Source organism: Nipponia nippon, unplaced genomic scaffold (assembly GCF_047370975.1).
Source record: "Nipponia nippon isolate SJK-2023a ecotype South Korea unplaced genomic scaffold, ASM4737097v1 scaffold_10, whole genome shotgun sequence".
Taxonomy (NCBI): domain Eukaryota; kingdom Metazoa; phylum Chordata; class Aves; order Pelecaniformes; family Threskiornithidae; genus Nipponia; species Nipponia nippon.
The window spans coordinates 26268872-26295940 of record NW_028262291.1 but is presented as its reverse complement, the minus strand read 5'-3'; the positions used below and the strand labels follow the sequence as shown (position 1 = coordinate 26295940).

At 52.3% G+C, this 27069-nt stretch overlaps 1 protein-coding gene across 5 annotated transcripts; it reads left to right on the top strand.

Annotated features, from left to right (window-relative positions):
• The first annotated feature begins 580 nt into the window (after positions 1 to 580).
• On the top strand, positions 581 to 26961 carry TP53I11 (tumor protein p53 inducible protein 11). 5 transcript variants are annotated; one of them, XM_087746031.1, is made up of 8 exons: positions 581 to 718; positions 6116 to 6269; positions 18388 to 18759; positions 19856 to 19914; positions 20489 to 20537; positions 20976 to 21072; positions 21990 to 22091; positions 23340 to 26961. In XM_087746031.1, the coding sequence occupies exons 3-8, from the start codon at positions 18631 to 18633 to the stop codon at positions 23471 to 23473; spliced, it is 570 nt and encodes a 189-aa protein (XP_087602157.1). In that variant the 5' UTR covers positions 581 to 718; positions 6116 to 6269; positions 18388 to 18630; the 3' UTR covers positions 23474 to 26961. The 5 variants fall into 5 exon arrangements, with proteins under 5 accessions (XP_087602157.1, XP_087602160.1, XP_087602158.1 ...); XM_087746029.1 differs by lacking the exon at positions 581 to 718 and adding an exon at positions 978 to 1105; XM_087746034.1 differs by lacking the exon at positions 6116 to 6269 and having other exon boundaries at positions 588 to 718.
• Positions 26962 to 27069: the final 108 nt, after the last annotated feature.

Genomic DNA, 27069 nt, shown 5'->3' with positions numbered 1-27069 from the left:
TGCTGCCACCACTCCGTGTGCTAATTGCCCCGATGTTTGCTGTTTACCATGTTGTCATTCTCTTTTCATTACAGTCTGATCTGGCCTGAGCTAACTACAACATTAAAATGCCAGCACGCCCGTTTTGCTCTCCGAGCATCCCTCCGGAGGGACCTAGTGATGCGAGCCTCTCTCCAGGACAGGCTCTGGCCGAGGCTGGCAGGGGCAGCTGGCCCTGCAGCTCTCTGTGCCGAAGCAGAGCCAGGCTCTTCCCCTGCACAAACTCACTTGGAAAAAGATGCGTGTTCCCCTGCGCCCAGGTTTCTTCTCTTTTGCCTTTTACAGGGAATTGTGTAACAGTCCTCGAAACCACGCTCCCATGGCCAGAATGACCGAGGCCCCATCTGTAGTGCAGAGAAGGACCGGGACAACCTTGCCGCTAGCCCTCACTTCGCCCTACGCCTCTCCACATGCAGAGATGAAGCATCCCTCCGGCAGCTTCCCACAGGGGTGGGTGGGGCGAGGAGCCTTTCGTTGCTCCCAGTTACTGATTTATGTTCACGGCCCCCCCCGCCCCTCCTCTCTCCCTCCCTCCCTCCCTCCTTCCCTCCCTCCCAGGAGCCAGGCCCTCGGACGCTGCTCTTTGTTCCCATGCGCCGAGCCGCGGTCAGACGTGACCCAGGCGCAGCCCACGCGTAACCTACGTATAAGCCACAGGGAACCCACGCGTAACCCGCAGGTAACCCACGCACCGCCCAGAGCGGGCGGGCAGCCGCTGTCTTCCGACGTGGCCGGCCGGTGGGGGCCGCGGGGCCGGGGCCGGGGCCGGGGAGGGCGGCGGGGCCGCCCCGTCGGGCGGGCGGTGGCGGTGGCGGTGGCGGCGGCGGCGGCGGCGGCGGCGGCGGCGGCGGCGGCGGGTCCCGCCCGCGGTGGGCCGGCCCGGGCGGGGCGGGCGGGCGCGGTAAAGGCGGCGCGGCGCTGGGGCTGGGCTCAGTCTGGCCGCCTGCGGGCTGCGCGGCGCCGGCCGGCAGCCCCCGCCGCCCCCGGACTGCTTTGCCCATGGGGCAGCCGCGCCGAGCCCTCGGGACCGCCCCCCGCCGCCGCCGGCGGGACGTGCGCTAGGGCGGTGAGTACCCTGCGCGTCCCTCCGGCTTTCCCCGCCGTGCGCGGGGTCGGGGGGATCGGGGGCGCGGAGCCCCCCGTGGCCGTGCGCCCCCCGGGAGCCCGCTGCTGGCAGCCGCCGTCCGGCCCCCGTTGCCGACGTCCCCTCGGAGAGGGCTTCCCGGGGTCAGCGCGGGCCGGGGATGGATGGATGGACGGACGGACGGATGGACAGGGGCGGCAGGAGAAGGAGCAGCCCTTGTGCGGGCTGCGCACGGCTGCGGTGGGACCGTCTCTGTCCTGGCCGTGCGTGGTCCGGGTGGGGTGGGTGGAGGAGGAGGTGGTGGAGCGGTGCATCCTGGTGGGAGAGTGGTGGGTTACCCGGAGGCATGGGGGGGGGGGCAGTAGCCATCTGCCCGGCGAGGTGGTGTGCAGGTGGTTCCCTTGGCTGGGAGCTTTGTGGCGAGGGCTTTCTCCTGGCTGCCACTCCACTCGAAGGCTGGGGTCCCACGTCGCTTCTTTCCTGGAATTGCCTGTCCTTTTCTGCTTGCTCGGGAAGAGTCGCAAAAGGACAATGGTCCTCAAATGGGTGCCTGAGGTGCCTCAAAGGGGAGGCTGTGTCCTGACCACTGCATGGGCTGGGAGGTCAGCCTCGGTGGCTGAGCCGTGCCTGGGGTTGGGATGAGGGAGGCTGGCACAGCCGTGCTCCCATGGGATGCAGCCTGTAGGTGTGCTGGCCATGGAGGACGGGTTGGTAGTTGGGCTGGCAATGGAGGGAGAGGGACGGGGTGAGAGAGCTGTCCTGCAGGAGGGAGCCAGGGAGAGGAGACAGGACAGAGCCCCTGCCATCACAGGAGGGGGAAGGTGACGTGAGCCAGCTCTCAATGGGCTCTGCATCCCTGCCTGGACACTCGTACATCCCTGCACACTGAGATGTCTGCCGTGCCACTTGTTGGGGCCTGGCTGTCCCTGTTGAGCAGGTACACTGCTCTGTCTAAAGCAGCAGCGGCTCGTAGGTTTTCCAGGTGAGTACAGCTCCGACTGAGCAAACCAGGCTGAGGAAGAAGCAGCACTTTATTCAGTGCCTGCTCCTTGCCCTGCCCCAGCACTGCCTGGAGTTGGAGTCCACTGAGCCTTTCCCTTACCCGAGTAATGTCCCTGTCCCTCTTGCAGCTGCCTGAGAGGCAGGATCAGCAAAGCCCGAGCTGCAACTGATTAAAGGAGTACCATTTAATCCACCTCCTCTGTCTGCAGAGACTGGGAGGTATAAATGCCAGCAGCAACCAAAGCCTTGTTGACATTAGAGCTACCACCAGTACAGCTAAGCCATGAGAAACTACAGAGTATGCAAGAGCACTAGCAATTCTGGACTTGGCATAAATAACTTGCTTGGTAACTCTATCGTGCACTAAAGCACAGTTTACTGAATAATGACGTTCAGGGCCCGTGGATGAGGAAAGTGTTTTTTAAATAAATAAATAGTAGTTACGCTTTAGGCAGGGGAGTCCCCCCTGGGAGGAAGTTTTCTTGGAAAGCTTTTGGCAAAACCCGAAAATAAACAAGATCCTAAGACTCAGCATGAAGGCGCCTCAACTAGCCCTCACCATATCTCAGCTAGGTTGCATAAATACACCTGATGCGTGCACAGTGGTTTGTGAGGGACACCATGAACCTGCTGGTGCTTTCAGCAGAGAGGGGCTGGGTACTGATGGCACCCGGGAAAAGTGGGACTTGGGTGCTTTAGAATGTGTGTCTGTGTGTTTTTGTTCTTTGTCTGCTGTGCTGAGTAAGGTCAAGGGAGCTCTTCTCTGGGTAGGTGCTTTGTCCCAACCAGGAGGCTGAAGAGGTGATGTCTGCCATACAGTCTCAAGGGAAATTGATCCCTTCTGCTTGCAGGCCTATAGCAAGGATTTATTGTAGAGATGTTGAGCGCAAGACCATCTCCGGAGCCATACATCAAGGCGGGGCGTGGAGTGGCTATTGATCTGGGGGAGAATAAACCACAGAGATGCTCTGCCCTGAGGTTTTCTGTCCATTTGGAGCTGCTTGGAGGCTGGGGCGTGATCCAAAGGGAAATGTTTTTCTATTGTTCTCAATGAGCATCGAGTGCTGAAGTGTGCAAAATGCCCAGAGTACGTCTGCAGCTGGTGTTCACTTGTCCTGCAGCTCTCTGAAGGTCAAAGTGTTTAATAGTAGGGGCTGTGGCTGGGACAGATGGTTCCACATGCCGGTTACAAGCATCACTTTGAGCTGTTTGGATCACGAAATGTTCCTTGCTATGTGTATGTTTGGTCCTCATCCAGTAAGTACCCAAATTTCTAATAGGAACTGCTAAATGCTGTTACAAAACAAAGCGTATCTTCCTCTGCTGTAGGCAGGATGGGCTGCCTTGCTGCTGGGCTGCCCCGGGGGCTGCCGGTTGACCTGGATGGAGCTGGGGGCTCTTCTGGGCTGGCAAAAGTGAGAAGAGACCAAGGGCACCATGAAGTGGGAGTGTCTGTCCTGCTAGTGCTACGCTTTTGGTTTCAAGCCTTCCCCTGGCACAGGAAAAAAAGCACACGTGCACCACAAAGATGTTAAGATTGTTTATGTGCTGCTTCTGGCCTGGCGCCAGGGGAAAAGGCTTGGTGACCTTGGCACTATTGCGACATTATTTATAGAAAGCAGATCTTCTGGGTTTTGTATTTTTGACGTAGGAATGTGAAAACAAGTCTTGGGAGGAAAAGACCCAATGCTGGCCCCCGAATACATTGGGACTTTCTCCAGACCAGGAAAAACAACACTTAAGAGGTGACCAGGTGTTCCCTGTTCACATTGCTTCCTGCCTTCCATTGGAAAATATGGATTTGGTTCTGTCCTGGAGACCACAGCCTAGCACAAGTTCACTCCGTGTTCAAAGAGTTCTTGCTCAAGGTGCTAAAAGATGTGTACAAAGACGAATCCAGCTATAACCAAAGACACTTCGATGGTTCAGAGATGAAGGGAAATGATAAATGACTCTGGCCTTCTTGGGTTTCTTCTGTTTGTGAAGGTCTGTGTCATCTGCAAGGGTTAATTCTCAGTGTGTTTCGGTGCCCATCTGTGGTGCTGGTTAGTGTGGCTGCCCCCAGATGACAGACGGAGAAAATGAGGCTCGGAGATGCGCAGGGTCTTTCTGGACGACCCACCACGCAGGAGCCTGTGCTAGCCCCACAGCCCTGACTCCCAGAGCTCTGATAAATCCCCAGCAGCAAACTTTCCCTCTGGATTTCACAACGTGGGTACATTTCTCACCCTCACCCTGTGAGGGGAGTGTGTGTTCCAGTTAGCTAAATCTGTAAATGTCTTTCTGTCCCTCTGTATGCAAAATAGGAACTTATTGAGCACATTTGTGCATTGGTTTTGATGGGGAAATCCTTGCCTAGGCTGTACCTGATTAATCTGTACCAGACCTTGGTTGGACCCTTACCCAGCTCATCTTACAGGGCAAAGCCAAGGACCCAAAGGATGTCCAAAGCCACAGAATCTGTAAGAAGGCTCTAGTCCAGATTTATACTGACTGCTGCTGTGGTTGTGGGGAGGAGGGAGGAGAGATCTGTCGCCAAAATGGGGAAATGATCAAAAAGGTTGTAGCTGGGTTTAGTATTAAAGGTAAGAGGCTTCTGCTGATGCTGGTGGTCAGAAACGGTGTGCTCACCTTCTGACCCTATGGAGCCAAAATCAGAAGCCTGAGCATAGGGACTGATAGCTGCCTCCCTTGCTGCAGAGCTTCCTAGAAGTTTTTGTTCAGGATTTGGATTAAGATAATTTAAGTCAAAGGCGCTGAGGAAAGCATGGGGAGAAAAGCAGTTAGAAATAAATCAGTGACTCTGTAGTCCGGTCTCCTGGGGAGTGGTGTTAGCAGTATGAGTTGATGTAGCAGGAGATGCACACAGAGGAGTGTCAGATAATACTGACCACTGGCAACCTAATTATTTGTTTGAAGGGATTCTGTGTTTTATAGGGAGATTAGCACGTGGTCCCCTTCGCAGCTGCCTGCTGCTGGGTACAGGAGAGAAATCCCTCCTTTTCTTATTAAAATCAGGCAGCGCTGCAACGCCAGCCCAGAGGGGCAGGAGGCAGGCAGGTGCAGGCAGAGCAGCACACAAAGGCTTGCAGCCCTCTTGTTTTTAGCCGTATCCTGCCCGGGCTGAGAAAGTAAACAGTTTGAGGCCGTGTCAGCAGCTGAACAAGAGACCTACAGAGAAAACCCACAAGTCTTCAGGAAACTCTGTGGGTGACTCAGCCGGTGTTTTTGTCTGAGTACGCGTTCATTCAGTAACCCATGATGGCAGCAGAAGTGCTCTTTTGTAGCGGTGCCATCTTATGAGTGAAATACAAACCTCTGGTCTCTGGTTGTTTGTGGTCATGGAAAGACTTGAGAAGCTTTTCCAGCTGACAGAGGTTATTTCAGGAGTCGCACTGCCGAGCCCTAAAATCACTCCAGCCCTTGTTGGGTGCTGCAGTCTCTTCCTGGGCTCACAGCTGGGCCTGCTGTAGATGCAGATGGCTGTGACAAAGAGCAGGCAGTTTCCCGAGGTCAGCCTGTGCACGCCGTGCTTCCTAACCCATCTTCCTTAGGCCAAGAAAGTGCCTTCAGTTCAGCCTTCCTGGCTGTCTCGCTCTGCCTTGCTATGCACGACAGGCACCCATCTAGGCAGCAGCCTCACTGGCCCCCGAAAAAGCTGCAAAGCTGTGAGAGGTACACGGGCGATGGCTTGGGCACAGCCTGGGTGCAGGTGCTCTGCAGTAAAGGAGTTCCGGGAAGCAGGCTGTCCTCTTAGGAAACAAGGTATCGTAAAGGCTCATGATTTTAAGTCCCTCTGAATCCTTCTGTTGGACGTTTAATTTTAGCTGCCTGGCACGTCATTCAGGGTAAATGCTCGGTGTATTCCAAGGAGGTGGAAATGCGAGCTGCCTCCTCGTGGAGGGGAGAGGGAAGCTCAAAAACTGCAATACTGAGTCCAGAGGAGCTGGGTGGTATTGGCTTTTCACCAGAATTTTCTTTGTGGCCTAGGAAAAAAAGTCACTGTAGAAGCTGCTTAATAGCAATAAAGAGCGCCCAAACATTGCATCACAGAAAGTGGAAATCTGCCAGGAGTCAAAGGCTACACCGAACAGGACTGAAGAATTTAGACCATCTGTCTGCGCATTCCCACGTTGTTTTCATGGTAAGTGAGAATAAAATTTAGCTGCCTTTAATACCAGCGTTACTGGTGGAGTCTCTGGAAGTGCTGGCCCAGAGCTGGCGTGCTTCTGAAGAGCAGGCGCCTACAGTGCAGCCTCCCACCCTCCTCCCCCATTGCCCTGCCCAGTGCAACCATTTGCTCATTGCAGCGTGTGAATGTGTTCTTGCCTCGTCTGCTGGCAAAAAACCCAGCTGCTGTACATCATAAGTTCAACAAGTCCCTTCTGTGAGCCGTGTCAACATCCACTGTTTAAGTCTCTGGACAAGTAGGATGCATAGAGGGTTGATGGATGGAGGAACAATAAAGCAGTTGAGCTTATCTCCTCCAGCCAATTTATTCCCTGCACCACATCACCATGCAAACCAAGTGACTTTTGTTGGCGTTTGCAAAGAACATGGGGGAGAAGAGACCAGCCTGCAATCCCCAGGGCCACTGCTGCATAGGAATGACATTACAGGTAAGGTAATGGGGAAAGTGTTGGCTAAAACCTGACACTTCTGCATCATGAGCTCTTCTAAGCAGGAGGCTGTGCTATATGCTTGCTGATAGAGGTCTGTATATATACACGTAAACACAGCAGAGCACTATGTGTGTGTATACACACACACACTGCTGTTGTATGATGCTGATATTACTGTGGCTTGCTGTATCCAAGTGTCTGAGACTTAAACATTGTAGAAACAAGGGAAGATCCTTAAACAACCTTTGATGGTAGAGATGGGACATCTGGCAACTCTGCATTTTCTGTGGTTACTTGAGACCCTGATTTGTCAGTGCTGGTGCTGCTAGCACTTGGCTTCCCAGGTGTCCCTGTTGCCTCCTTGTCCCTGGGTAGAGGAGTCAAAGATAGGGAGCCAATGTGTAATTTGGCAAGGAGAAGGACTAGTCAGTAGTATCTTTATCCTTTCTTTCTTAAGGCTTCTCTCACATGTGCCAGGCGAGATGGGGAGAGAGCTCCTTGACTGTGGGACCTCTCAGTTCTTCTCAGATATCCTCCATCAGCAAGGCTATTGATGCCGCACTCCGGCATCTACCCCTTTGTCTCCTCTCTGCTATAAAAAGAGAAATCTTGCTTTAGTTCCTTAGGCTGGTGTGTGTCCTCTGTGGCTGTAACTAATAAGAGCAGGTCTACTTAGGACATAGCTTCTCTGTGCCCAGCAGAAGAGAACCTCTTTCCTTGCAGGTTGTTGTCTAGATTTTTTTATAATCCCGAAGTGTGACTTTGGGCTGCAAGATGGGCAAAGTGGTACAGTATTTGCCTAGGACTAGGTAGTGAAAAGTTGACTGCAAGTATCAAGAATTTGTCTTGCCCATCCATATAAGAGCAATCAAAAACCTAGTCTCACTCATCTTCTAGGCTCCTCCTGTGGTCTATGGAAAGAGGTAAGCCACTGCAGCAGGTGCATCCTGTCCTAAAATTGGCACCTCTGGGAGATGGCTCATGCCACTTATTTCCCAGGGAGCCAAAAAGAGGGAGGTGAGGCAAGCTGTAGGTTTATGTTGTATTTGACACTTCCAAGCCCCACTCTCGCCACCTGTGAAATGCTTTTATTTTGTGCTGGGGACAGCCTGTCTCTGTGTGTGATCCTCGCAGTACACATACACTGGGCTTTTGTGGAAGCCGGAGAACCTCTTGTGCACTACAGGCATTGTCTTTTTCAATCTTCTTTATATTATTTCCGCTTTCTGATGAAAGCTTTCTAAAGGGTACTTGTGTGCTGAATACCCGTTGCTGATAATGCACATTATGAAATCCAAAAGGAAGGTTGAGATTAAATGTCACACACTTCACAGTCGGAGAATTCAAAGAGCCTTGTTGATCTGTGCATAATTCAGGGGTTGACAGCTCATGCATAAACAAACGTGCACATACACATACATGCGTGCATGCACAGAGCGTTTTCCCCTGACTTAGCAGCAAATAAAAGCAAAGTCAGGTTTGTATCAGCTCCTGGGGGGGGGGGGTGTGGGTGGGTGCAGCATTTGTGGGAAAAGCCTGTGGGTTCTTCAGGGCTGTTTGACCTGAGAACGACATTGGCAAAAGTGATAGCTTCTTGGTAGCATGGTGGGCTCCCCTCTGCCTTCCTCCCCTGTGCAGCACCGTACTGAGCTGTGGCTGCTTTGGTTTTACGCATATGGGTTTAATCTGACCAGGAGGATATTCCGCGAGCTTGCGGCGTGTGTGAAGGCGGTATTGATGTGAGGTTCACCCCAAGGTTTCCACAGTGCTTTCTCACACCAGCAGGGAATGAAGACAGACAGCAAAAATTGATGTCATGCTAAGCTGGTTGTTACTCAGGCCAGGAAGGGCATTTCTGCCTCTGACACGTTGTGGGTAATGAACCGAGTGCAGGAGTCCATGGCCTTCCTCAGCAGCACGGGGTGTCACAAGCAGGCAGTAGGCACTGGTGGGGCACAGTCTGGGCATTTTCCTATACAACTGGGAAAGCTGAGGTCTGAGAGGTTAAATGACCTGGTCTTGGTTGCATGGAGGGGCAGCAGCACTGCCAAACCTATAATCTAGTATTTTGGCTTTCAAGCTTGCAATTCTGTGTGCTGGACTGTAATTCTGTTCCTGAAAACAGCTGATTTCACTTCCAAGTGCTTCATTGCAGGAGAGAGTGCTACTTATGGCTCCTCGCCGTTCTGGGGGATGCTGCAGGCTGGTGCCCCACAGACACGTCCCCATGCACCACGCGGTGCCCCACTGGCGGATCGCTAGGAATTTCTTTTGAGGCGGTTCACCACCGACTTGTGAATTAGCAGAGCCTGTGCGAGCTCTGTCAGCAGCTATTTAGAAGTTTCCCTCTTCTAAATCTGTCCTCCTAGCTCCTGTTTGCCCAACATGCGGAATTTTGCATCTAACATTTTTAGCATTAACCTGTTGCTATAGAAACTGCTAAGGTGTCAGAGGGAGATTTTTGCCACTTGGGGATAGGCTACCAAGTCGTCAAAGTATGTGTTTTGTTGGGAGGCATTCTGCTAAGCAGCTCCCTGAGCCCGTCTGCATGTCTGTGCTTATTTTGAGTCTAAAGAGCCATGAGGGAGTGATAAACCTGGAGTTGTAATTGCGTGCAAATGAGCAGGGCTTAATATTGGCAAATTGTTTAAGGAGGACGTGAGAATGTGTTGCCAAGCTGCAGGTGTGGGTCCAAGTGGTGTGTACGGTCGTAGTCCAGGGCTGAGAGATAAAGGCGGTATTGGTCTCTAGGACAGTAAATGGTTAACCTAGAAGCAGGAGTCAAGGTTCTTACTGATGTCTTCAAGCAGGGAGTCTGGGAAAAACTGCTCCCTGTGGCTCCCCTCTTCCCTGAGGCTAAAATATAGGTGAATGCGAAAATACTCTGGTTTGGCAGCCTGAGTTGTCTTTACTAACCAGTCTCAAGAGATTGTCACCGTGTAGTAGGACCCCAAGCAAGTCCACACAAGTCAAACCGTAGCTTTTATTTATATAAAAATAATATCTAGTTGGTTTATTAATATATAATTTATGATTAGTTATATATAAATTATATATATTTTTTATGAATAATATTCTCTTGCAGGATGTGGATGTGACCATGTAATATGAGAAATGCTCTATAACATAGGGTTGGTGACAACTCAGCTGTTGACTGATGGTCGCTCGGGCCATTTCATATCAGGCCTGATTTACAGGACTTCTCTGTTGTAGAAGCAAACTTTATTGCTTGCACAACGAGAGGCACAAGTCTTGTGAGTGCCTATGTGCCTGGGACTCAGGAAATATCCTGGCTAGACCAAAAGGCAATCTCCCTGATTAATGCAAATTTATTCATCTGCCCTTTTTTCCCCCCTTTGTGTGTGCCTAGACTGCACATCTGGTCATATCATGACAGACTATGGGAGAAGAGGGACCCATTGTTTTCTACAAAAATGGGAGAAAAAAAATCTGATGGTGCTGGGGCATCCTGCAGCTGCTGTTCTCAGGATGGGGCTGCAAATCCAGGCGCGATACAGGTCAAGAACCTGCTTTTGGGGTGCCGGAGTGGCAGAGCCTGATTCGTTTCATCTTCCATTTCGTGGCTGTAAACATGTTGGTACTTTATAAATTGCGGTAGTTGTGTTGTGCTGGGTAAGTTACTGGACTGCAGATAAAGAAATAATGTTGCTGGAGATGTAGTTCATCTTCTTTTGGGGGAGAGTCCATCAAGAATGGCTTTGAAATCACAGCCTCAATGATGGTATACAGAGGGATGTTGTGCTCATGTGTGGCTGAGGGGACCGTATCTCCCAAATTGTAATTTCTTACAATTTCCTTTTGAACTCTGGAAAGGGACAGAGCTGGAGGACTGTTGGAAATAAAGGGCATCAGCTTCCTCTGGAGGGTTTGTGAGTGAAAATTGTCAAGTGTCTGGGGGGCACAGTGGAAAGAAAATCTGGGGAGATTTGAGGTTGTTGGGGGCAGAAATACCAAGAAGCCTCGTTTTACTGTGATGATCCAGTATTCAGCGGTGTTGTGGGTACGCAGCGTGTGTCTGGGCTTCTCCCTGGTCCCAGCGTTACTTCTCCATAGTTTCTCTGAGCCTGCGTCATTCCTCAGGTGTGAGGCATGGATGATGAAATACAGAATTGCATCAGATTTTCTGTAAAACCAACCTTTATTACCCTGTTTGACTGAAGGGCTCTCCTGGCTTTTTAAAGTTGCTCTTTTCCAGTAGCAAGGGTTGATTTACTAATTTTTTTGGTGGTTTTGTATGTGTGTATCTGTGCATATGGGTTTTATTTTTCCTTCTAATGTTTCCCTGTAGAAATCATCTGCAGGACAGATGGCCTGCTAAGCTTCTGGGACTGTCTCCCACAAACACCTGTCTAACGCAGCTGGGAAATCAAAGGGGAATTCTCCTCTTTTAATGTCCTTAAAGAAAAACAGCACCTGATTCCAATATGTCTTATTCTTTCTCTCTCCGTCCACCTAGCTCCCTGGGAAACTTAATTGCTCGGTGGTGGCCATCCAGGGTGAAGGCGAGGGGCTGGGTGCTGGCTGTGAGCTGAGGCTGGGATGTGGCTGCCTGAGCTATCGGGGAGAGCAGGGGCAGCTTTGGGGTGATGGATTGCTGCTGTCGGTGGGCTGAGAGCCTCAGTGGCAGGGAGGAGGATGATGGAGGGGATGGGCTCATATGTAAATAATACAGATGGAAGTCGCTGAAGCAGCAGATTGTACCTTGCATCCTTTGTATTTGCAGCCAAAACACTCCTCGGCAGCAAGGGATGGGCTACTTGAGAAAGCAGGGTAGTGTGGCCAAGCTTGTACTTGGGGTGGGGGAGGGCGGGGGGGGGGTGTGTGCATGTGCGTGATGGACGAAACATGAAGTCTGTTTGTCCCCTGTGTCAGGAGCCCACCGAGCCATGTGCAGTGGGGCTGCAGTGGGGCCAGGTATCCGACACGGCACCTGTGGGGTGTCGTGTGTGCCGGTTGCTGTAGCCGTGCAGGGTGCCTGACTGAGCGTCTTCAGTGTGTCGCGGACCACCCTGCCAGCTGCTGTGGGGAGCAAACAAGCATTTCTCCCCTGAGGGGAAGCTCGGGTGCCTGGCTCGCAGTGGAGGGGTTGGCGCATTGCTGCAGGTGGTGGTTAGCAGACCGTCAGGAGTGTGGTCACTGTGTTTAATTATAGCTCCCACTTGAGAAACTAGTAGAGCCACAGGGCTTTTTTATCTTGTTCTGAGGAAACTAAGCACTTTGCAGCTTTTTATTGCTATATAACACGTTCTGTGACATGGAAAGAAACTTTCCTGTGCTCCCTGCAAAAGGAAATTTGAAACGTATGGGCAATAAAATCCTTGAGCTGGGCCATACCTCCCAGACAGTATGGCTTGGCCTCTGATTGTGGTGCTTCTTGAGGCAGGATGTTTTTATGGCCACAGGGAGCTTGTGGGCAGGAGCTGCAGTGCCTGGGGGCTGCAGGAGAAGAGCCGTGTGGAGGAGGGTGATGCAGAGGTAAAGCTGGCAGAGGGGAGAGTTCAGGATGTGTGGGAAAGACTGAGCAGGCTTCAGATGTGCTTTTCTGCCTGCAGTGCTAGCAGGGTAAGTAACACAAATTAACTCTTACCTCCCCAGTAGGTTGTTCCCTGCTGAGTGGTGATGCTGGCTGCATCTGTTGGATTCGTGGTTTCTGGAGCCACATTAAGCACAGGATGTCACTGCCTTGCACGTGGTTGCTCCAGGGCCAGCTCTGCATGGCTTACAAACAGCTTTGGAGGGCACCCAGCCGTGTCTGGCCATGGGGCATGTCTGACCTGCAGGGTGAGCTTTGGACATGCCTGAGGCGACTCTTCATGCATCACAGGTGGTTTGGGTTTTGAGGTTTCCTCTGGCTTGTCTGTGGGAGATGATCTGGAGGCACCCAGTGAAGATGCCTTTTGACCTAGGGGTTTTGCTTTGCGTTTTCATTACGTGTAGGGGCAGGAGACCTACTGTTCAGGTTTGTAGGTTTTCCCTAGGGAGGACACAGTGTCCCTGTGCCCGTTGGAGTTGCTTAAGGCAGCAACAGGGCTTGGCAGAGCTGGGAGTAAACCTCTGGCAAGAGATGCTTCCTGCTTGCATTGCAAAAAGCCTTCTGTACTGAAAGGGCTGGTGTTTATGTGGGAAGGGAGTCCCGTATACCTGGCTTGTTGCAGGGGAGAAATCTGAAGTATCCCTGTTGCTTAGGTGTACAGACTGTGCCAGACTGAGCAGGAGCAACAGCCACATTATGCTGCCATGGTGTTTAAGTGCTAATTGTTTTTACTGCCAGAGCGTCAGGTTATTTTTGGCTTGATTAAGTTTCATTCCCTGCTGGTCTCTGAGGCTTCCTGACCTGCAGAAACTGCTTTGGGAGAGTTTCTCTTTCTTAGGGTGAAGAACTTACACCTCTCATTCAGGGCATGGGTGGCAGTATAGTCCTCCCAGCAAAAAATGCAAATTATTGTGTTGTTGTTTTAAGATGTGTTGCTAGCCCAGAGTGTGCAAAGCCAAGTGCTGCAGCTGGCATGAAAGAAATCCACAGGGAAATGGGGATAGGGATGTGCTGCTGCAGCTGGCTGGTGGCCTACGGGTCCTAATCATCTAGATTTCCGTTCTGGATAGAAATCTAGGCAGGGAGCTGGTTCAGTCACTGTGGGTTTGGGATGTGTGGTTGCAGAAGTACGGCATGGAGATAGCTATACCTTGGTAGTTACATGCGACATGGGGAGTTCTGGCTCGGGGTCTGCCCCACCATGGGTTTCCTGCGAAACTTGTATTACGCTGTTTGGATGGGATCCACAAAGATGCTTTGAGGCTCTCAGGTGCGTTGTTGGATTAGATACAGGGGATTTGCCTTGTCCCTCATGATTTCAGAGTCCTGAAGTATCTGAGATTGTTTACCAAGAGATTTTCTGCATGTAAAAGTGAGCAGACTTCACGAGTCTTCATATGTGGAGGGAAAAAAAGGAGTCTTAGATCCTACTCGATTAGGCAACAGCCTAATGTTTGCAAGAGCCAAGGTACTTAGTATGTCTGTGGATCCTGTCCTTAATCTCCTGGTGTTTCCAAAGTGGGGATGTCGTCTGTCCTGGAGGTGCAGGGCTGTGGTAAGGCAAGACTGTGAAACACTGAGATACTTTGTTATTGAGCCTCATGGACAAGAAGGAGGAAGAGAGAGCTTTCCACACATTATCTTCCACCAGACAGCTATCTTTCCCTTTCTGGCTGGTCTTGCTCTTGTATGACTGCTCTGACCGCTGCATCCACCGCCTCTCTTCTTTGCCCTGCCCGCGTGTTTGAGCCCAGGCTTTCTCGCTGTCTCCGTAGCAGAGTAGGTATGGGGTCCGGAGCAGCTGCTCTGGACCTGGCACTGTCCTCACTGGCAGAGACAGGGCCACCAGAGCCTGGAGAAACAGCAGAAGAGCTAGACAAATGCATTACAGCTGCCGGGGCCTTGCAAGAGAGATGCTGCGGGCATCGGCCCGGCTGTGAGAGCTGGGTACAGTGCAGCAGCCGCGCTGGGTGCCCCTTTCATGTGTGGACCCACTTGTGCTGCTGCAGGGCTGGAGAACTCCCCTGAGCTTTTCCAGGGTGTTCCCAGGGGAATTCCAACATTGTAAAGGGACAGTGCTGCTGCTTCATACTTACTAGTGGTTCTCAGCCTGTGGTCCATGAAAGATGCTTAGGCATGGCAAGTGCCCTGTTAGGCTGTTACAAAGGACATACATCCACTGCACCTTCTTGGTTAACTCTTAAGCCTAACAAATCAAAGTGGGCTCAAGATGTTCTCTCAGGTGTATTGGGAAATCTAAAACAGGATAGCTAGAGTCCTCTCCCTGGCCTGAACATGATAGAGCTGAACAAACTTGTGGACAGCTTAAATGTATAAACCTCTCACTCATTATGCTGGCTTGACTCCGGTTCATTTTTTCTTCCTCTGCTTGCAGATTGGAAGTGCCCTCAAACCCTTGGTACTGTAGTGCCACCTCTTTAATTCGAGCAGCACTGCTTTGTTGAGTAAAAGGCTGCACCGTGGATGGCAGTGCCACCGAAACAACATCCAGCTAAGCAATAGGCAGCAGCCCTGTCCCCAGGGCCCCTTGGGGAGCCGTGTCCTCTCAGGAGGGCAGGATAGCACCCATCGGCTGCTCAGCAGTGGCTTGCCAAAGCTGTAGGCAGTCAGCTTCAGGTGCCTTTGGGAACAGGGTCCGGTTCCCCACTCACAGTGCCAGGCACCTCGCTCGATGGGTGCGCAGCTCTGGCTGCTGCAGCATCATCGCGTGTGTGGTTGAGTCTCCCCTCTCCTGCGCTGCAGAGCTCCTCTTCTTTCCAGACGCTGGGAGGGAAGCGGAGATGCTGGGGGAAGAGCTGTGGAGGTGGGGAGAGATTGAGCTATCATTAGCGTGGCACCAGTGAGGTTTCTTTGCACCATGAAGCAGTAGCTATCAAAATTGAGTGCAGTATGCTGAACAGCTGAGCAAGGGAACAGATACTGAAAGGAGCCTGCAAAGAAAAAGGATTTTGGAGGAAAAAAAAACCTCTTTCAACTGCACATTGGCACTGCCCATCACTGAGAGCTGTGGCGGGGAGTAGGAATTGCCTGTTTATGGTGATCATTCTGCGCAGCCCCTGGGATGCTCAGAAAACGGATTGAGGAGAAAAGAAACGCGGGAGAAGGAGGAGGTGGAGGTTCCCCTTTGAAAACGCACAGGCTAATAGAAAACATCCTCTAAATTGTCAGTGTGTCAGGATACATTAATGTAAGTATAACGTTTTCAAATCCTCAGCATCTTCTATCTGAATGTCATTGAATTAGCGCTAATGCATTCGTTAGCTCATTATTCATTAATATTCAGTATTCATTAGACTGACTCTTTCTCTGGAAGATGGGGATAATGAGTCGTGGGACTGGCTGTGGGGCCATGCTGTAGCTGTGCTTAATGTGGTGGGAGTGTGGTTTTACGTACCAGAATGGCCTTCAGTGATTGTTTTATTGGCACTTGTATCTGGCCGACATTGTCCTGCGTCTTGGCCAGTGGTTTACCACAAATTAGTGGAAATTCTTAATGGGAGAGCAGTGCTAATGATGATGTAGATAAATTTCTACCAACTCCTGCCCTGAAAGCAACTGGCAAGACGACTGATGAAGGCAAATTCTGATCTTTTGGCCTGTGGTCAGAGTTGCAAAATTGCCTCTGTAATCACAGAGCTATTCGTTCCTGTCTTCATTGGTGAGCCATGGAGTCTCCCCTTCGGCCCCCACCACTGTCCTTTGCTTCTTGCCCTCAGGAGAGATTCTCTAGATCTGAAGATGTGTTCTCCCCCCTGCCCTTTTTTTTCCCTTTTCTCTTCCCCCTCCTCTCTCTCATTCTTTATTTCTTTTTTTGTTTTTCCCCCCCCTTTTGTTTTTCCCATCCCATCTTCCCTTCCCGTGCCATTTCTGACCATGAAGAGGACAGAGCAGGAGGTGTGTGCAGCAGGCTTTCCCTAGCAAGTAACCGAGAGGGATCCAGAGGTGCCGGCTGGCGTGGCAGCACACTCGGCACCCCAGGTCCTATCAAGACCAGCAGGCTTCGGGTCTCTCATCCCTGTGGAGGGCTTTGCTGACCCAGGGCCAGTAGGATGCTGTTGCTGCTCAGGCTCTCTGACAGACTTTTACCTCAGCTAGCAAGTCTTCATAGAAAGACTTTGCTTTGCTCCCCACCAAAGCATGCAGGGGAGGGAGAGTGGCTGAATAGGTACCCAGCACCTTTATGGGGGTGTGAGGGTCCTCCTGACAGCGTGGCATACCTGGAGCACCGTGCGTCAGCCCTTTGCTCAGGGCTGTCCTCCTGGTGTCCCAGGAGCTGTGTTGGGCCAGGTGAGGGATGTGGGATGGCCTCAGAGGGGTCCTGAGGCTCAGCATGAGAGAGAGGAGTGTTCAGCAGAGGGGTGTTGCTTCAGGTTGGGGCTCGATAGCTTTGGTCAGAAAACACTGGGCAAGAAATACCACAGCAACAGAGCAGCGGAGTTCTGGTGGGAAAGCACTCAAGACCCAAGCTGATGAGTCTGGGTCTGCCAGGAGCAGAAGGGACTGCAGAAACTCTAGTAAAAGAAATTAAAAAGGGGTCAAGCTTTTCTTTTTGACACATCACTCTGGCCTTGGGGTGGACTTTCTGTGCAGATTATCTAGATTTGAGTACACGCAAGTTATTGTGACAGTTTGGGTCAGCAAACTCCAGACAAGCTAAGTCTTCCAAACTTTTCTACTAGCAGCTACCTTTTGAGCTTCTTGCCTTCTGCTTGAGCATAGGCATGAGTATACAGCTTGCACCTTCCTCCTGAGCAGTTGTTTTCCCTTGTCCCACTTCTGAAATATTTCTAGGCCCTGGCTGCTGCATCTGGCTCTGTGCTGCCTTTCCAGAACTTGGGCGTAGTTATTCAGTGGAATAAGAGCAAAAACCCACTACCAAACCAGATTCCTTACAATCCAAAAGAAGCACCTGCAAAGCCCTGAGTAGCTGAACTGGCTCACTGAAAAGCATTTGCCTGTGGTCTGCTGAAAGGGTCTTATTAAACCCTTGGTCATGGGATGCAGTCTTTGCACTGTCCCAGCGAGACCTCTCAGCTTTGCCTTACAGAAAGAGTTACGTTGGGCACTTGCAGACATGACTGTCTGCCCTTGTCTGGACAACCACAGGGAAGGGTTTTCCTATGAAAGGGAAATCCCTCACGAGGCAGCGGGACAACACTTGCATGTACGATGCCAAAATAACTGGCGCCTCGTTTCATTACTCCCCGAAGACTCGTGAACTCTTTAGACATGTGCATAAATTCTCTCCTCCTGGGGCAGCTGTGGGAAGGCTCGGCTGGGGCACGGGACTGCTGGTGCTTGAGCCCAATGCTTGCCTGGGCTGGATTAGTTGTGCCTGGTGCCTGTGGGGATTTGTCTGTGGGTCTCTGGGAGGGTGAAGTGGCAAACGGAAAAACATGTTTATGTTTGGCTGGGCCAAGATGAAATGAAGACAAACTGGAAGAGAAGACTTTCTGAACCGAGGGTTTCCAAGGTTTTATGATTTCAGGATGATAATAGAGTGATTTCATGGGACTCTTGACACCTCTATCTTTATACCACCCTGCCGAGGCAGAAGTTATCTCTTCCATTGTAGTTTCTGTCAGTTATCTTTGTCTTGTTCTTATCCCAGATAGTATTTGCAGCTTCTGCTTGCTGTCATCTGTATTCCCGAAAGTAACGTATCCTTAAGGAAAGTCTTGCCTCTGGCTTCTTGTTGTTTTGGGGCTGGTGTGCTCTGGCACAATGTGGGGGCTGCAGCATTGGGTGAGGGGGGAACAAATAAATAGCTGAGACTTCTGTGGTATTTGGCCTAAAATGGCAGCTGAAGGGTGTGATGTATGGCACAGAGAAAGACAAAAGGCAAAGCATCATTTAATGACTTTAATTCCCCTAGTCTGGGAAGCATTTAATTTGCCTAGTCTGGGAAACAGCAAAGAGGTACCGTTGGGCATTGCCTCATATGGGGATAGCCCAGACTACGGTTTGTAGGTCAAAAGCATTTATAGCTAAATGTCCACGCTAAAGCCATGCTTCTCTGATTTTTTTTTTTTTTTTTTTTTTTTCTTCTCCCCCCACCCCCACAGATCCCGGTGACAGTGGGATCATCCTGAGATGAGCCACCCGTAGCCAGGGCCAGCCCCGCTGCCAGGGCTCCCTGCCCCGGAACAATGAGGAGCCGTCTGCCAGCCTAACAGGAAGATTTTGTGGCAGTGGTTGGTTTTTTTTTCCCCGAACCTCGTGAACTTTCATGTGACGGCGGAGCCGCTTCCCGCACCCCGCCTTGCGCCGCCTCGCAGCTGAGGGCTTGGTGGTGGAGGGCCACCACCATGGCGGCAAAGCAGCCCCCGCCACTGATGAAGAAGCACAGCCAGACCGATCTGGTGAGCAGGCTGAAGACGCGCAAGATCCTGGGGGTCGGCGGGGAGGATGATGACGGCGAGGTCCATCGCTCAAAGGTGAGGGGCAGGGAAGAGGGAAGCCCGCGTGCAGTAACGACAGAAAAGAGACCTTCTGCTTGGGCAAACAAAGGTGGTGTGTTTTTTTTTCTCAGCATCTAACTTCTGCAGCCTCTTTTGCCAAAAAAAAAAAAAAAAAAAGGCTCCCAGCTCCATGGGGCTGCTGTAAAATGAGGGGTGAAGGCTGTGGTGGCACGAGCAATGCTGCCTTTGAGCAGCAATGGGCTACGCGGCCTGCTGGGTGCGTGGGAGCCACCCGAAATGGCTTTTCATGGTAACAGGGTGAGCTGTGCCCTCAAGCAGCTTTAATCCATTCCTGAAATTGTATTGCTGAGACACATTTGAGCTAGCTCAGAGCTGGTGCTGTAGGACCATGGCACCACCAATGCCCACCAGCTGGTGGCCTGGACACTGGAGCAGCAGTTTAAGCAGCGGTGCCTCTCGTAAGAGGCCTGAATTGCAAACAACCAACCTATTTCAGTGAAATACCAGAGCTGGAGGACAAGGGTGAGCCCTGCAGGAGTCAGTCCTGGATGCTCTGTGGAGAACTTGTTGGCAGGGCGTTGCCTGGCTCCTTCCTGCATGTGGGGAGCAGCACAGAGCGCTCTCTGAGCTCTCTGCAACCAAAAGATCCCCCAGTACCTTTCCTTGTTGCTGGTCTGTGTAGTCTTCCCATCCATGTGGTTTGGGGAAGTCATGGCCGGGCATCACCCTGGGCAGTGTGAATGCCAGAGCAGGACGGACGCCCCGAGGGCTCTGCTGGAGCCTGTGCTCCATCAGGGTGTGACACGCAGGCAGTGTGTGGGAGGAGACAGTTCACTACTCACAGAGGTAAGAGGAGACAAGAGTTAATGTTGACCCTGCCCCAGCCCCGCACTGCATGCGGCTGATCCCATTTCCTGATGGAAATCAAGGCAGCCTTTGGCAGGTGTTGGGACCAAGGGGTCACAGATGAATCCCTTGTCCTTCGTCCTCCTTCCAGCCCAGAGAGAAACTCCCACCTGGGGTTAAGTATGCATTTTTGGGCTAGCAAATACTGCCTAAAAGCTGGGGAAGGGTCTGCTCAGTCACCTTATGTCTTTTATTTGAATTTCAGATTAGCCAAGTACTGGGAAATGAAATCAAGTTTGCTGTCCGGGAACCTCTGGGGCTCAGGTAAGATACTGGGCCACCTTGGACCTGGGTCATCTGAGGGCCCTCGGCCACAGCATCACTGACAGCTCTGGCTGCTGACACTGGCTCTGCTACTGTGCCAGCATCACCGCTCCCTTCAGGGGCTTCTCGGGGGCTGTGGGACCAGACCACCTCTGGTTTCTTCCCCCATAAATCAGCCTGAGGCCCTCAAGCTCTTGTCCCACAGCAGGTGCTGGGAACCACAGGGCTGCGTGGGGCTGGAGGAGCTCCTGGTCTCATGTGCGACAGGGTGGTGCGTCCTGTGGGGACCCCCCCCTCTGCGCCGTCCTCTTGGCAGGGTCACTTCCCTCCTCTGCTTGGGTGAGGAGGACTTCGGCTCTGTCTCGCCAGCAAGGCCAGTCTGCATGCTGAGGCTGGAGATACTGGGGCATGGGGAGCCACATCCTCCCGCGGGAGGCTTGTGGCTGCCTCGGTTGTGTAAGGGGAGAGGATGAAGGCTGATGACTGAGAGGGCAGCCAGGAATGCTTTGCAAAGTATGAGCGATGGGATCACCCCCATGCTCACGCCGGGTCCTCTGTTTTCCCTCCCACGCAGGGTCTGGCAACTGGTTTCCGCCATCATGTTTTCTGGGGTCGCCATCATGGTAAGTGAGGGATGTGGTCCTGGGCACCACCAGCTTCTGGCTGCCAAAGGGGTGCCCCAGCATGGCTCCTTGGCCCCCGGCATTTATCCCCCTCCTCTGCCTCCAGCAGCTGCCACCGCTTTCTCTTGCAAGGCCTTTCCCTTACCATGTCTTGGTAATGGGCTTTGCTAGCAGTGTCCTTGGCAGTTTGTTCCCATCACCGGACTCTGTTTTCATTAGCAGGGTCGCAAACCACACATGGCATGGCAGCCTTGGCCATAGAAACCAGCTGTGAAGCCAGTAGCTGACACACTGATACTTCTTGCGCCTCCTTAATTTCCAATTTCCTGGCCATTCAGGCTTGATGTCGGAGCACTGCAGAGCACTGCTGCCCGAGAGGGCACATTTTGATGGCCCTGGCCGGTGCAGGCTGCTGAGTCTCTCCCTTGCCTCTGCCAGGCCCTTGCTTTCCCTGACCAGCTCTATGATGCCGTCTTCGACGAGGAATCGGTGAGCAGCAAGACTCCCATCCGGCTCTATGGAGGAGCCCTCCTCAGTGAGTGCCATGCTGCTGTACCTGGGACATGCTGCTGCCCCATAGAGTAAGGGGACGAGAGGCTAAAATGGCAGGAGGGGTCAAAGTCTGTGCCCAGCAGGACAACTGCAGCCCGAGAGCAGAAGATCTGCTCTTAGCAAAGAAACGGTTTGTTGAGGGGTATTTTGAAAGCTCAGCTACTGCTGCTTTTTCCTAGTAGGGGCTCAGGCTCACTGCAGGCAGGGTGAGAAGGGCTGTGCACGCTCTAAATACCTGGGGGAGTACCCCCAAGTGCCCCAGCAAAGGGGAATTGCAGGTGGGCTGGGTGGTGGGGTGCTGGACCGCAGCTGCAGCCAGACCCTCCTCGTGGGAGCGGGAGGAGAGAAGGGGCAGGCAACGGCATCCCGGGAGGGCCCCATGCGAGGGGCTGAAGAGGTGGGGGGCAAAGGACGAGAAGGTGAGGGGAGCCTAGGGAAACGGCCTGGAGAAGAAAATGAGCAGAGGCATTAAACACACGGGGTTTGTGTAGCTCTGCGCCCCCGCGCTGCGGCTGCCGGTGCTCCCAGGCTGCAGCGACTGCACCTTCCCGGTGCCCGGCCGGGGCTGGCGCGCCGCAAAGGGCGGTGGCGAGCACCGAAGGGCAGGCGGGTACTTGCAAGGCATGGTTTTGGGGGGGCGGCTGGGGCTGAGGGCAGGCGGTTGGGCGGGATGCCCCGGCCCGGGCAGGGGGCGGCCGGCGGCCGGCTCCTTCCCCGCAGCCTGCAGCAGCACCTGCCGGGGGCGGCTGGAAGTGCGGCGGCCGGGGGGAGCGCAGCCGGCAGTGGAACGGCTCCCCTCCGGCCTCCCGGGGGAGGCCGAAATGGTTCCTGTGGGGTGGGCTGCCCCTTCCCAGTGAGCCCCCGGCCCCCGGGCAGCTGCGGTCTGCCGTCCTCCCGCAGGCATCTCGCTCATCATGTGGAACGCCCTCTACACGGCCGAAAAAGTCATTATCCGCTGGACCCTGCTGACGGAGGCGTGCTACTTCGCCGTGCAGTTCCTGGGTGAGTTGCTGCAGCCGCCCTGTAGGGAGGGGGAGGCAAAGGGTGGGGGTGCATGCTGCGTGCCCCCGCCGGGCAGGGAGGAAGGGGAAGCGGAGGTGGCCAGGACAACCGGTGTGAGCGGTGGGACCGATGGCAAAATTGGAGCAGTGCCTTTGGGTCTGATGGAATAAGCTTTAGCTTGAAGGAGTTGTGTGGTGAGGCTCTGGGAGTCACAGTGGACTCAGCTGATGGGGAGATGCTGCCTCTGCCATCTGGCTGGCACAGCCACGGGGTACCCCCATCCCCAGCTGTCCCCGCGCTCTGCCTGGCTTGTGCTGGAGGCAGCTCCTTCGTGCTGTGGGACTGGCAAAGATAACCTGGCCCCAGGAGCATCGTCCTTGCCAGCTGCTCTCCCTTTTCCTTCCCCATGGAGCAGCCTCTGCCTGGGGCTGCTCTCTGAAGGGTGCCCAGGTGCAGGGAAAACATCTTCCTCTGATGATTAATTTATTTTTCTCCCTAAAAACATCCTGGCCATCATAGCCAGCACAGGTCATCTCCTGGAGCGGGCTGCCTAGATGCTGGGGCTAACAAGAAGAGACTGTAGAAACCTATGCTAAAAAGGGGATGTTCAGTCTTACCAAAACAGAGAATAACAGTTCAGCTTGTTTCTAGGGAGCTTGTCTATATTTAACAATGAAGGGGATTTTTTTGTATGTGTATATTGGTAGCTCACTAACTGCGTTATAAGGTAGTTGGTTTAGATATGGGCTATGTGCTGGTAGCCAAAAAAGAGAGATGCTCAGAAAAGAGGCAGTGCATGTGGAATATGTGTATTTTGTAGATGCTTCTAAAGTTGAAAAATGTTTATCATCAGCACTGAAGCAGACAAACCACAAAACAAACTTGGGAACATGCAGCTTCTACAATTAACACCTGAGCATGACGGAAACTTGCATCTGCTTGAATGACCATTTGGGGCTGTGGCTGCCTGAACATGGGGCTGCTTTTAAAGCAGGCTTTCTATAAATGAGAGCTCTGGGGACCGTGGGTCTGTGGCTAACTTCAGGGCTGTGAAATCAAGCTAGTAAAGGGCTTCTGCCATGGGTTCACTGTGCATGTGAGCCTGTGGTGAAAGCTTCTGAGTTTGCAAGGCTCGGCAGTCTTGCTAGGAAGCTGCGTTAGAGGGCAGTAGAAAACAGCTTTGCGCTACTTGTCTCTACTTGTTTTTTCATCACCAACCTCTGCCTTGTCTTCCTCCTTCTCCTCCAGTTACCACTGTCTCCCTGGTTGAGAGCAGCCGGATAGCCACAGGTGCCGTGCTCCTCCTGGTCAGCCGAGCCCTCTTCATCCTCATCAGCATTTATTATTATTACCAAGTTGGACGCCGTCCCAAGAAACTCTAATTCCTGTGCTTTTTGTCATGGGAAGGGTGGGGTGGGGGGGGTTTGTGTCGGTAATTTTGCATTATAATTATAACTTTTTTTTTGTTAGTCCCTTTTGGTTCTAAAGTGGTTTCCTTCTTTTCCAGTTACCGGCATGAATCAGCGTGTAACCCGGTGCTGATGGCATTGCCAGGTGAAATGGGGGGGGCAGCGTTGGGTGGGACCCCCCAGCCCCTCTGCAGGAGGTGAGGAGCAGCGGGAAGAAGGCTCAGGGAGGTGTGCAGGCCTGGCAGGCTCAGGGAGCCAGTTTCCCCGGGGGGAACTGGCAGATGGGATCACAGGCTCTGAACCCGCTGGAACAAAGCACAAAATAAGACCAGCACATTGAAACCAAATCCCTGAGGAGACAGGGCAAAGGACTTGGCGACTCCCCTCAGTAAGCCTTGCACCTGCCTGGTGGAGTGGGCCCTCGTGTACAGCTCGTTCCCCTTTTAGCAAGTACTGACTGTCCAGGTAGCTGGGAGATGGACGGGGCTAGGTCTAGTTTAGTGCTTTGCAAACGGCGCTTCTTTCCTCACTGCCAGAGGTGCCACCCTGCTTGTAGTTTTGCACCGGGTGCTGTGCAAAGCTTGGCAAGAGATAGAGTAAAAGAAGAGGGCGGCTTCTTGCTTGTTCCATTTGCAGGGACAGCAATGGGAACAGCGGAGCAGCTTGAACTATAATATGTGAGAAGTGAAGGAAGCTATTGAAAAAAGCCCATTGAGCACAAAGACATCCCCTTGCTTGGGATGTTTCATGAAGTTTCTAGGCTGGGGTCCTGTCCCTTCACACCAGAACACTTCCCACAGTTTACTGATGGTAGCAGCAGTGTGGGTGTGAGGTAGCGTCTGATGCTTTAGTTGAACAGGCGCTGGAGTGCTGCTGTGGTTAGTGCTAGTGAGAGCAGAGCAAGCATCAGCACAGCTGCTTTGGTCAGTGAGCAGCCTCTAGAGATGAGCCCCAGCTGTGGGAGATGGTGTTCCAGCTCTGCTAATGTGCAGGCATCACAGCTCTTCTGACTTCGAGAAGATAGGACCAAAGTTCGTAGCATTAAGATACTTAACTGGGATGAAGAACAGCAAGGAGCGGGGATATGAAGGCATCAGTGCCTTTTCTAGCTCAGTCAAGAAGGACTAAATGTGCTTTAGTACTCACTGTCCAGTTTCTCCAGCACCTCCTAGGCTTAATAGCATTGGCTGCCCTACTTCCTAGCGCTTTCTTTGCGGATTATCCCTGTCCACAGCTGGAGGTGGCATTTTTTGTTCTCCATGGGACTAAAGCCAGAAGGTCTGTGTACAGGATATGGACTTCTTACTCATGCACTACTGTTGATTGGATCAAAGTGTGCCCTGGCGTAGAGCTGACGTCCCAAAAATCCCAGTAGAAAGATGCCTACGCAAACAGAAGTGCTTATGTGAACAACAGCCCTCAAGCCGCTGGTGAGACTGGGATGTACGGCTATTGCTGTTTAATATCTTAGTAGAGTTAGAAGAAGGTAGTGGGTAGTTACTGTATGTTGTGTTAGTGCTTTTGGCATTTAGAAGCAGCTGCATAAACTTGGGACACTGTGTGCATTGCACCTACTGGCCATGCAAAATGCCTGTCAGGTAAGAATATTGGAAATAGTTGAACCAGGAAACATCACAACTGTATTTTATTTTTTTTTTTTCCCCCCAAGAAGTAAATCAAATGGAGAGGCAACATCCAACAGCAGGCTAAATTCTGGAGCCTCCCAACAACACATGCTTGCCAAGCTGCTTTCGACATGTCCAAAATATGATACTGAGCAACTAAAACTTAAATATGAGGAGCCTTTCTGTTCAGGTGGAGGAGTTGGGCTCTAAGAGGGAAACCTTTTCCCGGGGAGGCAGGAAATGACCAAGGGCAGCCTGGAGAGTATCGCGAATTAGACCGAGCGGTGCTGCGTGTGGGAGCTGGAGCGTGGCATGCTGTGGCTGTTGTTCTCACCCTGCACACCACCTGCATGGGCAGCTGCAATGGCTTCGGTGCAGCACTTTGGCTGTAGTTGTTGGTATAGGTACGTGAAGCTTGATTCTTTGTGTTTCGGGGGGGTCACATGAATGTATATACAGACTGATCGTTGGTTTTGGGGCGGGTGGGAAATTGTGTTTCTAGGAAAGACAAGTAAAACTGACCACAGCAAAAGCAATCTTGCAGAAAAAGGAAATGGAGGGTTTTCTTAATGCTGTCCTCCCATCTGTGTTGGCTGCAGGTCCTAGGAGCTTAGTTATGACTCTGGGTCTGTAGATGGCTGCTTGATTAGTGTACTTTAAATGTCATCCAGCAGGTGAGAGAAATGAGTTACTCCCCTATGTGAGAGCAGTTCTCCAAAGACCTCTTGATGGTTAAATCGGGTGGGAGTGTGGGGGAAGCAGTTACAGCTTTCCAAAGGAGCTTTAAATCAGGTGAGGTCAGATTCTTCTGCTCCACTGCTTAGCAGCTGCCTCTGCAAAACTTAAAACATTGAGCCACTTCTAGTTTTGCCAGTCAATGTCTTCTGCTCCAACACAGAGCAAAGCCTGGGGGAGTGGCCACATAAGAGATTTCATGCTACTTGGTACCTAGTCCTGAAAGGGGAGAAGTGAAGTTTTATTTTCATGTTTCTTGCTCCATCTTGCTATAAGTGGACTATGTAGAACATATGGAAGTGGACTGGGGCTCTATACCTCTTCTACAACTAAGTGAGAAGGGGCAAATGGATCCCCCTGCCTGGCAATGGCTACAAAAAGCCTGTGGTCCTTGGTGTGATCCCTTCTCATGAGCAAGGTGCTGCAGGAGAAACATGGCCAGGCCCACTTGAGGAGGTGAATTTGTAGCAGGTGAGGTCTAGGAGGGAGTTTCTCAGGGTGGCTTGAGGATGGAGTCCAGCCAGAAACCAACTGTGGCTGGTTTGTCTTCACTCTGTTGCGAATGGGGGGAAAGGGAGGAGGATGCTGAAACGTTGGTACAGAACTGTGTTGCTAAGGACAGAAGTGCTGGTATCACAGCTGTGGGTGGCAGTTGAGCATATAATTTGGGATCAAAAGCCTGAGGCATCACTTCAGGCTCTGCTACTGATCTGCTGAGGAAAAACTCCATCTCCACAGGCCTCAGTTTCCTTATCTGTTAAATTGTGAGAAAGGCCTTGGACTGACACCATCTCCCAAGGGAGACTGCAATGACTTACCTGCATTTGTATAATGTTGTGCAGGGTGGGGAGTCGTGTTCCCCAGAGGGCTGTGCTCCGAGCAGGCACAAGCCAGGACTAAGGCTGACCGCCTTTCTCTGCCAGAGATGGACCCAAACCCTTGCGTTCGTAGAGCCCTCGCTTCTGAGGGTGAAGAAAGCTCATCGTTCACATAACTCCCTACAGCGCCTTATTTACGCCTAACCAATATCTGGCAAACTGGAGCTGGTGACAAAGGAGAGGCTCCGTCTATCCTACGCTGGCCTCTCCTTTCTGGTCAAGGGTTTTTACTTGGGGAGGGGGGTGGGGAGGGGGGGCAGGGGAGAATGGGACACATCAGTTTATACCTCATTTTAGCTGCTGTACCCGAGTATTCTTTCTCCTCTGGTAA

Bases quoted from the DNA above. Each gene is read 5' to 3' on its own strand.
- TP53I11 (XM_087746031.1), top strand. From the start codon at position 18,631: ATGGCGGCAAAGCAGCCCCCGCCACTGATGAAGAAGCACAGCCAGACC. The intron at 18,760-19,855 runs GTGAGGGGCAGG...TTTGAATTTCAG, and splicing joins GCGAGGTCCATCGCTCAAAG to ATTAGCCAAGTACTGGGAAA. The intron at 22,092-23,339 runs GTGAGTTGCTGC...CTTCTCCTCCAG, and splicing joins CTTCGCCGTGCAGTTCCTGG to TTACCACTGTCTCCCTGGTT.